This window comes from Rhopalosiphum maidis, chromosome 1 (assembly GCF_003676215.2).
Source record: "Rhopalosiphum maidis isolate BTI-1 chromosome 1, ASM367621v3, whole genome shotgun sequence".
In the NCBI taxonomy this organism is placed as follows: domain Eukaryota; kingdom Metazoa; phylum Arthropoda; class Insecta; order Hemiptera; family Aphididae; genus Rhopalosiphum; species Rhopalosiphum maidis.
The window spans coordinates 37,107,132-37,121,922 of NC_040877.1; the positions used below are offsets into that span (position 1 = coordinate 37,107,132).

The 14,791-nt window shown below is 26.6% G+C and overlaps 1 protein-coding gene across 3 annotated transcripts in view; it reads right to left on the minus strand.

Moving 5' to 3' along the window:
- Nucleotides 1-14,791, minus strand: part of LOC113547762 (WNT1-inducible-signaling pathway protein 2) — a 268,501-nt gene that overhangs the window by 151,690 nt on the left and 102,020 nt on the right. The window contains exon 2 of one of the 3 annotated variants that reach the window (XM_026948244.1): nt 9,989-10,061. The exons of the other annotated variants lie outside the window; for them this stretch is intronic. Coding sequence (XP_026804045.1) covers nt 9,989-9,998 — 10 coding nt within the window. The 5' untranslated portion in view covers nt 9,999-10,061. The remainder of the gene's footprint in view (nt 1-9,988; nt 10,062-14,791) is intronic. 3 annotated transcript variants of the gene reach the window in all.

Sequence of the window (14,791 nt, forward strand, 5' to 3'; positions counted from 1 at the left end):
TATGTTACCATTTAAAAGCATTTATAAATCTATTTTTGCTTTACTTACACAGTATTATATTGAAAATGACATTTATTAATTTTGATAAAATAAGTTTATTTACCTACTTATTTTTAATGTAGGTAGTTTAGGTTATACACTATACAATATTGAAATTTAAAAATGTTTATTATTATATTCTTTTTGCCCAATTTTATATGTGTGACGTTAAATGTGGATCTATTTTATACAGTTATTAATTATTAAGTATATGTGTAAAATTGATTAAGAATATGCCGCTTAAAAAAATAAACATTTTTATGTTTAAAACATAGAGATGAAATTTCTTAAAATTATTTAAGTATATTTGTTAGACTGATGTTGCTTTAAACATTAAAACATAAATAATTAAAAATATTTCATAAAAATATTGTTCCTAAAATTTCGACGGTGGGATTATTAATATATATATTATTAATTTAATATAAATGTATTATATGTTTGTTTTTGTATAATTTAAGCTCATTTTAAAATATGTTTTTATTATATTTTATTTTGACGAAACCATCTAATGTATGCAACAAAAGTGATAATTATTATACCAAACACGCCTGCTTCACATTAATAATACTTTTATATTTTTAATTTAAATTGGAATCCATTATACTATATCATTACCATCTATAATACAATAATTTAATTACAATAAGTAGTAGTTATGGTTTTATGGAATATTCAAAGCGATATTAAAATATTGATAACTAGAGAATTTATTTAGATGTATTTAAAAGTTATGTTAATAATATAACATTTTTAAAAGTTTGAATATACTTTTGTAAGCATTATAAATAATATATTAAAGAAAATATTTTTTTGGGGGTGCATATCAGTTAATTGAGAATATTTAACGCTAAGTTTCACATAAAAAAAAATGTTTACTGCATCTTCGTAATTATAATAATAAATTAGATTAATTCAAGGCATAGATAAGTTATGGCATGAAAAAAAAAAAATTAACACGTTTTATAAATTTTTGGTTCATCACGATTATTGATATGTCAAATATTTTAATTATCATTGAATTGTGCTAATAATAAAATTAATAATGTTAACAGTCTTAATTTAAATATGTATTCAAGTATATCATTACAAAACTATTAAAAAATCTTAAATTATTTCATCTATACTGTGTTTTAATAACTTATAAGTTACGATATAATTTTAGTTAATAGATTTTTTAATATTATAACGGTCAGTTCAAGTTCATTACTAAGATTAAAAAAGATGATCCAAATACAAGATATCAATAATGTTTACTGTTTAAAAAAATAATTCAAACTAGTTTGACAAAAAGAGTTAACAAAAACGTACTTTGGATGGAGAGAATTTCATTTAAGTAATTTGAGAACAATATTGCTTATATACTTAATAATGACGCCATGAAAAGAAGACGAAGAGTCAGCAATATATTTTTTAATTCCATCCGACATTAATAGCCACGAGCCCTTTAATTAATAAAATTAATTACATTTTCATAAATTTGCATAAACACCGTGGGTATATCTACAATACAAAATAAAACGCGCATTTCAGTACCGCGGATCGAAGAATATTATGTGTACGCTTTAAGTATGCCAACTTGGGTTAGGCCAGACCTTCGAAAATAAAGTGCGGCACAAGAGACGGCGAATTACGCGTCGCCAGTTATATTGAGGTCGGGATGAAAAAAAAAATAGCTAAAACCGGAAAAATGATGAACTCGTCGCGCATTGGCGGCCGGAAATCGGACGCCATGAGCTAGGTAGTACTCCGTAAATTCACTGATGACGATAAGTCCCTCAATAAAATCTCGGATGGTGTGTGAAACTTTCTTTTTAAACTTATTATACTGCAGCTGCTCAAAAGTCGTTAGCCCAAAATCCTCGTCGTCCGGAAGTATTATTGCCCGGGATTCAAACTTTAATTTCAGAAGCACACGCGGGATACATAATATAGGTATGGTACAGATACACGTTTATGCAGTGAGAAATCGATTTTCACGTGCATAAACGGATATACCTATATGTAAGTACAGTATACCATCACTAAAAGCTCAACAATATAACATAAACCGTATTGTAGGATTCAATAAAATATGCCGAGAAATTGGCAAAGTTTTTTTTTCAGTCGGGAAAGCTGCACGCATTAAGAAGTCGCTGTGTTTTAGAATCAGAGAAAAAAATTACAACCTTCATTACCTGAGACCGTGCTGGAAGGATCACGAGAGTGATATCATGTTTTTTTTCTTTAATCCTTTTGCTTACCTTTTTATTTTTAACTTCGTTCCGTTTTTCATTATTTTTATTATTATTATTATGACATGCACATACATCTTTAAATAAATGCAAAAACTTGTTTATACGGGTATTGGTAGCTGGAAAATGGAATTTAATACGTATTTCCATTATTATAATGAATATTATACTTTTCGACCGTGGTTATATTATTATTATTTTGGTCTTGATGAAATATGAACTTTGATAACAGATTCTCATTGTAGTGAACCTGCACTTTTATAATAATCTGTATATACATTTTTCTTTTTGAAAAAAATATGGACCTCCGTTTGTTTTCGATAAAAAACAATTCCCGTCGACATACGTCACACATCATCAAACTTTGAATTAAGAGTCTTAGATAAATTTATTTTTAGACTTAAAATTGTTTATACAATTAAATTAAAATATTAATTAAACGTATTTGGTGTAGAACTTACTCATTAATATTAAAGCGTAATAATATTTTTTAAATAGGTAATATTATTTTAAGATAGGTAATAACTTTATACCTACACGTTTTTAAAATAATGTATGTATGAATTATTATAAGATAAGACAATATATTATTATGGTTTTTAACAATCTGTGGTAGAATACTTTTTCTTTTTTTTATGAATTTAAATTTGACTGTGTCTGTAAATTTAAACAGCTTGTGTAACAATTTTTTTTTCTCAATAAGACAATATTTTGAGTATAAAAAATATTGGGCTTGTTTGAAAATATAGATAGCTGTGAATTAATGAGGAGTTCAATAATTTAGTTACCTACCAATATTAAGAATTTCAGTAATATTATTAAGAATATCAAAATTAAAACAATATATTTTTATTATTTTACTATTGATGATAAATATTTACTAAATATAATGTTATAACAACATTATAATATATTTTAACTAGTTTTATTCATTTTTTATAAACTGGTGGTTGTGTACATAATAAAAAGGTTAAAATTAATTTTAAGTAGATTATTTGCATTTAATGAATTTTATTCAACTAGGTAATTATTTATTAACTTGAAAGAGATTAATATTTATCAAAAAATGAGTTATGACTCGTAATTATGTCAACCAAGTTATTGGCTGTTTATATTGTGTATCGTGTTGTGATATCAAAAAAAAAAAAGTCACTTTATCGCATAAAATATAAATGTAATAATAAATAAAGTTATGAATTATTATTTTTTGATAAAAATGTACATCAAATACTTTTCATTATATTATATTCATAACAAAGGAGTTAAACATTTATTAGATAAAAATAAAATATATATAATTAGGTAATAATATAATATAGTACGATAACAAGATAACAAAAGTATAAAAATTATTTATTTTTTTAAAAATTTAAATAGTTTATTCGAATAATATCGTGTTTTCAAACAATTTATATTAAAGTTTTTATAATTTAAAAGACTAATTCAATTATTCTTCATTATGTTTTTATAAGAAAATCGTTATGTAATAGCAAATAAATTGTAGACAATATCGAATTACTTATTCAATATTTAAAATAATGTATTGTTTAGGAATTATACAATTATAAATTGTACAGCTCATGAACGTTAGATTTTAAATTATAACTCTTTTGTATGAATTAATTTTTTACAATGGTAACAATATCGAACCATAATATTATCACATAAATTACCGTAATTATAAATGTTCAATTTAATAATAATAATGCGAATTTCACCGCGAGAATATAAACTAAAAATATAAAATAATTTTTAAAAATACTATAAGCGTGGATTTAAAAAAAAAAATTGTTTCGTAACCTTTTATACGATAAACTAGTGTTGATGTTAAATATAAATAAAAAAAAATTTAAGCGTAGCTTTTAGCCAGAGTAAACATCATTATTGTCTCTACGTATCTCGTTGTTTTAATACTCGTGTTAAATTATGTAGGTACCTATATAAGATGATATTTTATGTCACTTATTTTTTTTATTCAAGTTGAACTATATGGTGAATATTCACCGACTGATTTATTAAATAAATATCGTTACCCTTTTATAATGCTATTTTTTGAATCAATCTATAGAGTTCATACGTATAAATACGCGTTTTTTTTTTTAACGAGCTTATGAAGTTTTGTTAAAATATACCGGTAAGTATTAATGTTAAAATGTAATTAAATATTTATAAAGGGGTATAATATGTTAAAAAATTAGTTGATTATAAAATGCATTCACATAGAGAAATATAATTATAAGAATGTGTAGGTGCCTATAACTATAATACGTTTATAAAAACTATTATAAAAAAATAATAGCGGTTTAATATGTAAAACAATTTATAGCTTTATTAATATTTTATATTTTTGCCACGTAATAAATAGGAGTAAACCATAGTAACTAGGTAGATGTAAGATACCGAGTTTAGGAAATAAATTATAGCATACAAAAATGACTTACTTCAAGCTACAAACAAGACTCAAAATCCTATAATTAGCTACAATTGTCACATTATTATGAACAGTTCTTAGCATTAGTTCAATATAATAAGTGTTAACGGTATAATTAAAAATATTTAACAGAGCAAAAACTTAGTTTCACAACCAATATTCGATGCTCTACAATGATTCAAACAAAAATACTTCTTTTATTTGAGTGATAATAGTTTAGTATCTTAAGACGGTTTAAAAATTCCTTTTTTAGAATAAATTTTATTAATAGTGTTGATACCTAATTAATATTTTTTTAAATTATTGATTGATATTACTTTTAATACGTTTCGTGTAAGTATCTAAAAACTCTAATGTTAGAACTTAATGATATTATTACAATAACTATTTCAGTTCAGATATGTACTGAGAATAAAAAAAAATTAGTATAATAGTTATAGATATGAGATATTATTTAAAAAATTAGCATTATATTGCTAATAGTTTTTTTTTTTTTTAGTTTAAAATGATTATTACAACAAAAAGTTGTAAATAATATAATATAGCTTAATGTTTGAATTAATAAATAACGATTTACTAATAAAATTTTATTACGTTATATAATAAATAAATGTTGTAAGCTATCAAATAAGACAATCATGACCATATTGTTATTATTGTATTCTTTTATTCCCGCAATGAAAGCAAACAAATTGATAATTGCGGCACTTTAAATCGACATATAGCCCTTATAGGTAGATACTGGGGAAAATTATTGATTGGTAAACAAACAAAATGAAATGTTTTCAATTTAATATAAATGGCATTTCAAAATCTTATTGAGCACGTAAAACCTCAAAAACGGATACCAAGTATGTTTCGTATGTGAAAAGTTTTCGGACCATCATCGGTGACGTTTTTTGATTGTTATCCGACGGTTGCCGCCTTTGAATTGCATTCAATAGCGTTGTCTGGTTTTTAAAAAAGGCGTATAAGTTTTGGCTTTCTCACAAGCAGTCTTAGTGTACTTTCACATATTATCGAACTTTTCAATTTCTCTTACCACGCATGTTCGCGCGTCCAAATCACAATATATAACCGGTCGCAAACCACTTCAGCAACCTTCAAATATTATAATAAACTATATAAGATTGATTTTGGTGGTATCCAATGCATATAAAAATATAAAATATATACAAAGAGGATCACGGACAAAAATAACATATAAATAAAAGGAATAATAATAATAAATCTCCAAGTTATCAAAAATACCTTTGGAAAAGGCTGACCAGTACGGGTCACGGATAAAAAGATACATCGTAGTCGGTATAAAGGCGTATTTCATATTTGCATGAATACGATAGTTTAGGGATGGAAATGTAATGCACCAAAAAGAACCTTTTTCACGTACCGTTGGATATGGGAAAATCCAGGACGTCTAAGAGATTTCAGTATTGAGAACGTTCCGCAAGAGAAACTAATAATGTGTTTAAAAACGGCCCGAGGGTGGATAGATTGAAAAGAAGTATCTTCTGTTGATGGTAGAGTTATCGGGTAGACGAGGATAGCGAGTGGAACTGTAGAATAGTAGTGTGTTTTTCAATATTGGCGGAGACATGGGTTAGTAACCTCCAGCTATATTTTTAGTGATTTAGGTACCACATAATCACTGAGTCGAGTAATTTGCGTACTGATATCTATACAAATAAACTCACTCCACTCCCTATACCACGCACCAAAAATCCACTTATCAATACGACTGTAAAAAAAATGAACTTGTCCCCAACGACTAAAAGATAATTAATTGTTTTTTTAATTAAACATATTCTATATATCAATTTAGGACCAAATACATTTTTTTAAATATATGTAAATAATGAAAGAAATAAAAAAAATAATTGCGAATAATAAAAAATCATGAATTTTAGATTAATAAATCTAATCAACTTAAAATGTAAAAAGTAAAAGTGTAGTTGTCTTACACACATTAATATAGTTCCAGTATGAACTTAATAAAATAATGAAATAATTACACTTATAAAGTTTTTAGCTCTATTGATACTTGATTGTAGTCACTAATCAATATAAATTTATCAAAAAATAATAATAATAATAAATAAATAAATAGATTATATAGTTATCGAATAAACTACAAACACAAATTTATATTCATATAGAAAGTTGTTATTATTTAAGTAGTTTTCACATATTATAAAGAAATCAAAAAGATCTAAAAGTGTCAATTTTTTTTTTTATATATTAAAACCATAACGGTATACGTTTAAACTAGTATTTTATTCTAATTGTGCATAACAATGTCAATGTCAATAATTTTTGAAAACGTCGATTTTATTTCAATACATGACACGTATATGATCATAAATCTATAAATTTAACTTATGTATTTACTTGTTGGTCGTATATTAAATAAAAATTTAAAACCACAAAATATATTTTTATTAAGGCTTAAAAGTTAAACTATCTTAATCTACCCTAGTATCCATCTACTGTATATATAAAATTGTGTACAAATTTATATACCTATAAATTAAATATGAATATGATTTTTTTTTTATATACAGGTTATATTAAGTCCATTACTTAAGAATTTAAGAACAAAGTTATTACCGACCTAGCTCAGAATATAATATGATGTAATCACGACATTATAAAATGTTTGAAAGCTTTACCGTCAGATTATTTAGATATACCTACCATCGAACATTGTATTATATAAAAAATAATACGTTACCCCAAAACCCAAATATTTATTTATATTATTGGTATACCATTATATACTTATAGGTATGTATAATATAATGTTAACTTAATAACATAATGTGCACACAATATAAATTCTCGATGATTTATTTTAATGATGTGGTCGTTGTTATATTTTAGATCAGATAGCTGTAGCGAACAATATTACTTTAAACGAGGGCATGTGATTTTACTCATTTATATGACAACGGTATTTTCGCTGTATTCAAAACTTCCGTGGCCTAAAACAAAAATATTAGACTAATTGCGCGTCATTTTTAGTCATTTGCATTCTACTTTTCTAATGTATGTAATTATCTTGTGAAATGTTTTCATTGTTATTGGACGATAGATTATTATAAATTATAGTTTTTTAAATGGAAGTAAAAATTAATATATACGGTTGAACCGTTGATTTGTGAAATTATTTTTATGGTCGGTTTTACATAATACTAGGTTATGCTGTTATTCCATATTATACATAATTATTGTTATCTAACTCGTACCGACGGTCCGGTCCCAAGAAACATTTTTTTGTACCAAATTTTCCAAAAAAAATTTTGTCTGTGTATTTTAAACTCGTCAATATAAACTGTCGACATCAGCATTAATCGTACCTGTTAACAGTGCAGTGTTTATTAATACGTCTTATAAACAAATAACAAACACTAGCCTAATATTTTAAATATAGGTAATATAATTATTAAACTTGTTATTTTATCGATCTAATTTAGCTTGATCGATCGTATTGTCGAAACAAATTAAACAACTTTCTGGAAATCTCACTAAGGTAACTTTTTTTTTTTTTTTTTAAATATTACATAATATGATTGTATTAATTTTTTGTTCAGCTAAACGTGAACAATTTAATACATGCTCAACCGCGTCGTATATGATCACCGTGTATTATTTTGTTGTTACTTATTTATATTTTAATATCGTACGCATCATTATTGTTGTGTAAGCTAAAAAGCGTTATCTCGAATACGCGAATTTTACACCAAAATACAAAGGAATATTAAAGGCTTTTTTTTATTATTATTCGGCGAAGAGGATTGTAATGTACTGAATAATATGATCCGTGGTGTCCTCACTAGCATCAGTGCGGCTATTTCGATAGGCACAATCCATTTTTTGGACGGGTGTTCGGAAAACGAATCCCGGAAAAATTTGTCGATGATAAATGGAAGTACGGAAGGGGGAGGGGGTGACGCAAGTGGTTTTTAAGACTGGCCCACGAGCCGCGGGCAATGATGGGTTTTCTCCGAACGGGTGTTATTATTGTTTGGCGGTGAACACCACTCGCACTACGTCCGCCACGAGAAGATGAGAGAAAAAATCCGGGCGGATCGTTGTACACAGAGAGTAGTGAATGGGACGCCACCGCTGAACAGTATGACGGCAACGGTGTGTATTATGCAAATCGCGTAAACGTTCATAAGAGACGAGGGATTTATCGTTATTGACTATTGGGCCCGCGGATCCGATGAGTTATGGGAGCAAGTATTATCCGCCACGACCGCGCCGCAGGAGGACTGCCACGCTACAGCCACCGGGGCCGCCGCGTCCTACCTCCGTAAACGTCAAGCCACCGCCGCCGGGATAGGACGGTTGAATTATGACTAAAAGCGTTTCGCAAAATAAATGAAAAAAAAAAAATTGAAAAAAAAAACAGAAACCGAAAAAAAAAATCACGACCAACGATATTACAACGCCAGCTGGGCAAACCCTCTTCTATCCTCTGTATGGTAATGTTGCCCGCCCTATCAACGACGGTAGGGGAAGTTAGAAAAGTGTTATGACCTTTGATTTTGGAGTAGAACAGATTCATTTGTATGTGAATAAATGAGACAGCGAGATCAAAACAACGTAACAACAAACGAAATAAATTGTTTTTCAAAATATTAATTTTAAAATATATTATAATACGCGCACTCAGTGGATAATGATAAATAAATACTAATGATACTCGTCCAACACAGAGTATGTTTTAATAATCATGTTTTTATTTTATGAGACTATTATTAAGTTTGTCAGTTTGTTCAAAATTTTATTGCACTGAGGGGAACTAACGATATTTTCATTTTTATTCACTAGAATTGTCGTCCGCGATTTTATATATGAAAAAACCCACGAGTACTATCAATTATACGTAAAACGCGTTTATAGGACGACCGACGAGTAATAAACATTGCACAACGTAATATGTGTATACGTAATCGTTCACATACCATTGTGAAGGGGATGTAATTTAAATTAGTTTCAAACAACTTTATATTTCTATATAATATGCAAAAATATATGTACCGTTGGAAATATAATTAATTTGTAATAAACGCACATAATATTACACGGAACAACCTAAATTATCTATCAGCTAAATTCCAATCAACAGTAGTGATACGATATATACGATATATACCTAGTTTTATCGATCACCGTTATAATAGAAAACAATTAACGTACTTGTTATATAATTTTGTTTATAACCTATAAAAAATCCGTACACTACTACACTATAATATTGATATATTACATTACATACCTCTTATCATATTGACTCTTAATCTATAGCCATTGATATTGATTTTGATTTTGTACAGTGCATTAGTAATTACCTGAAAAAAATTACAGACAATACATTAGAATAAACTAGAAAAAGTATAATAGGACTTATGGTATTGGTAAGTCATAACAGAATCATACTATTATTATTTGAATTTAATATTCGAGATTTTTAAGTCATTATTTAAAAAAATATATTATTTGATAATAATATATTTGTTGAAATTTAAAAAATACCAAAATTTGAAATTATATATTTGTTTTATAAAAATATTATGTTATATCGTGTTAAGAAATATATCGAAGCACAAAATAAACTAAAAATTGTGTTTTGCGTAATAAAAAGTTTGTAATTATCACAAAATCGTAAAAATATTTTTTAAAAGTGTTAAATTGTATTAATTATAAAATTATTAATAATAAATTTAATGATATCTAATTATCATATTATTCAAAACACGATCTCACTTATTCATAATAAATTAAGTTGGGATATGGTTGGTGGAAACTACGTACAAGCTCGTTTAATGAATACAAAACTCAATAATAAACGTATCTCTATCATATTATGTGAGGTTAATACAACGTCAAGAAATACATTTTAAGACAACAAAATATTAAATATTAGAAACTTATTATAGCTAAAAGATTCCATTCGAGAAAACTCTATTTTTACGTCATTATCAATCAGGTTGAACGCTAATTAGTAAAAATTATTAATATAAAACATTTTTTTAACCATTATAGAATTTGAATTTACAATTTCATGTAAATATTATAATATAGTAACTATTTATTTACTTATTATAAATACTATCGATAGTAAGTACAATAAATTTAAGTAATATCGATAAAAAAAACATGCATAAAAACTTTACAAATAAAGAAATATTCATGATCCCCTTAGCCTGTTTTACGATATTACGGGAACATTCAAAGAATAATTTATTACATTTATTGACAATTTTGTATTAAAAAATATAATGCTTTTAATCGAATAATGATTTGGCGTAAACTCCAGAGTCCTAAATAATAATAAAAATAGTAACATTCGAAAAATGTAAATACTTTTTATAAAAATTTATAAAAATTAAAAAGCAACACAAACACTAGAAATCTGCTTAATATCCTCAACTGTTGCAACAAAGTAAATAATAAACTAAATACCTAATCTATAATGATTTGCTATTTTTTCCCTATATCCAATTTAAATATATTTGAAAAACATAATATTACTATAGTTTGTAGGTACAATATAATCTATTTTTTAAATATTACAATTTTAGTAATATTTGGTATTTCTCACATTTAATTTACATTTAATCATAATTAGATAAATAAAAAGAAACTTAACGTGACTAATGAAAAATATATTTTTTTCTACTGTAGTATAGGAATACGGTTATATAAAGTTATTAAATTCGGATCCCTAAAAATAGTTACCACATAATTTAACAAATGCATGTATAGGCATCATAACTCTTATCTCTACAATATAATTTTCATCATAATAGATGCTGATGATATCCACGGCATTTGGAGGTCCATAGCTCATGAACGAGTTCATAGATTGAGACTAGTCAACGGGCCTGAACAATACACACAAAGTTTTCTTAGTATAATTACAAGAACAATATATAGCCAAAATTACATTATATGAGAGTTTACTGTTGATAAACGATTATCTTCATCAGACTTATCGTGATGTCTATAATTTGTAACAACTGACCTTGTTTGTTTCAAGTACTTTTAATGTTATTATTAAGTTTATCAGCGATAAATAGTTCATATGCTTGGGCTCTTTAATCTGTTTTCCCTTTGATTTTGTAAAGAGAAAATCGATTATATATGTCAATGTCAGTTAAGTCCAACAATATGAATGCTTTAGATGGTGAATTGTCGAATAATTAAAATATACTTGTAATACGATTTGTAATATTGTTTAAAATCTTACGTTTTGCTTTTTAAATAATTATTTTCGAAATAAATCACATTCGTTAAATGTTTAAATCATATTTTGTATCAGAAATATTGCAATTAAAGTTTCTTCCTTTTTTTTTTCTTCAAAATCGTAAAATTTCTAAATTTCTAAATTGCAAATTCTTTTATTATGTAATACTAATTACTATTACTATTTATTATACATTTTTAAATGAAAATAATGTAAATATTTGTATTAATTTATTCTCATATTATTTATTGCATAAAATATGTGATCAGAAATTTAAAAAAAAAAAAAACAAATATATATTAAAAAAACACTTGCACGTGTAAAACTACACTGATAATCGAATACAATTTGTAATTCACAAATTATATCAGTCTGAGACGAAAATAAAGTTAAATATTTTACAGTCTTGATTTGTTATCGAAATAGTAATTTTATTTTAGATTCTTGACAGAAGAATTCGATTAAATCAGTTTCTTAATTTTTCCTATTCGTATAAATAGGGTCTACCTATTTGATAATTCGATCACGACGCATTATCACCATCGCGCATTCACACGTACAGTGCAACATTAAAACTGGCATATGGCGTAGACGACAGAAAATCACGGACAAGATATAAAATTATGTCGGAACAGAATTTCCTTTTAGTTCCTTTAATTCCATTATTCAACTTGACAATACCATAAAAACCGACAAATGTCCGTGCAGAATCGACCGGGTTACCGGATGTACCGTAATTAGTCTACTCGCAGAAACCGTATAGCTTGTCGATAATCTTCGTATGGTACTTCGTAATACGTGGGTTCTTGTATTGTGATGGAAGCGTTCTACCCTTATCCTATAGTCGATCTCGATCGCGCATAACACAAATGAGTGTATTTTTTATTTCGTTTATCCCCAGTAAGGTTAGGTTAAGCAGTAACGTTGTGCGAGGCTAGTGTGAAAATCGACGTAATATTAATATTATTATTGTATAACTATAGTTGGATGGTAAAATGAGGATAAAACACGAATGTGAACATGGATGTTACACTTATGTAGTCGTGTATTACTTTGACACAGTCGAGTTTTTACGATTGTGGACTGATGAGTGTGTTGGACAACGGGGTTGTAAATATAACCGAGCGAAGGATAACGGACGGGAAGAGAAGACAATGAAAAAAAATATATAAAAGAAAAACAAACGACTTGTGTATAGCTTTCAGCAAAATCATGGTATGTATATTGGAGTCGAATGGAAATTTCTTTTTGTACGGGAGTATGATGTATAGCAAGGAGCGGAAGAATCTTTAATATTTATTAAGCCGTGACGGGATGCCTGTAAACCACGAATACATCATCGGCAGCAGATCTTTTTTTCGAATCATAGTGTTGAGGTCTAAATAAAAATAGAAGTATAGAAAAGCAATAAAAAAATAAAATTCAAATATATAGAAACATCGTTAAATAGTGAATTTAGGACCCGTATGTATATTATATTATTATTTTATTAAGTCATAAAAATATCAAATTATTACAATTATTTAGAAAAATGAATCGGTTATTTATATTTTTATTAAAATTTGTTAAAATGCAAGTTTCTTAAGAAATTTTTAACTACATAATCATATTTTTGTGAACACATAATTCGTAACTAGGGAACGGATTTAAATGTTCTAAAAACAAGAAAAATACAATTTAATGCACTCTTAAGTACAACATATATATTTTTTTTAATGCAGTAAAACAATCTTCTTAAAACAATTTTTAACGCTGAAACAAATTTGGACATGTGCCTATGACCTTTATGATAGTGTTATTATGCAACAATCAGATAAATTATTTGATTTCGTTTGGTTTAAGTTTCACATACTTTGAAAGCATTAAATTTAATGCTTACTGTGTAAACTAACCCATTTCAGTTATTTGTTTAACTAATTCTGTTTAGAACATTTTCTGATTTGAAGAAAGTCAGTTCTTAATTTTTTGTAAAATATATTCAATTTCATCTACAGTAATAACATACAATTTATCTGTTCAATGGCCAAATATTAAAAAAACAACAGATAATATGCATAATATTAAACACTATATTATAATTTGATAAATATTTATGATATACAGTAGTATATTAATATAATATTATATTGTTATAGTGTAGCCAATAATTTAATTAAGATAAACCGCAAATTTCCCAGACATAGAATATACAGTTCTACTCGTGTATACTAAAATATTGTTTTAATACTTCTTAATAGAAGATAGAAGTTTCAGTTTATATAGTTAGGTATTTTACGTGTGCGGACAAATTTGTTCGGAACAAACAGTGCAAGATTCGTACGAATACATATAATAGTTTGAGATTATTTGGTGAGATCAAAATGAACTTATTGTAAATAAAGTAGCCTATTCACATAAAATTGTTCATACAATGATTATGACATGCTCAGTATATTTCAATAACATTAATTTTATATTGTAATGGATATTAAAAAAATACATGTAATGAAAATGCATACACTTGGATTCAATGGATGACGCTACTGGATCTGTCTCAATAAGGAGAGTTACAATACCATAATACACATACAACATCAAACAGCCGGCGACCTAGAACAAAGTAAATCGAAAAACAAGAGGTGCACATTATACTTCTTGAATTCATGCATTTGAAAGTGTTTCCGTTTGGAATCAAAATAGTTCCTTTGATAACACAGTTTCATCAAAGTGTTGTAAATAGAGAAAACTGAAATATTATTTTGTTTGAAATCACTATTATACACAGAGATATTAGAAATATTGTAGATTTCTAAGAAGTTATTTTTAACAGTAACAGTAAACATAATAATTGAT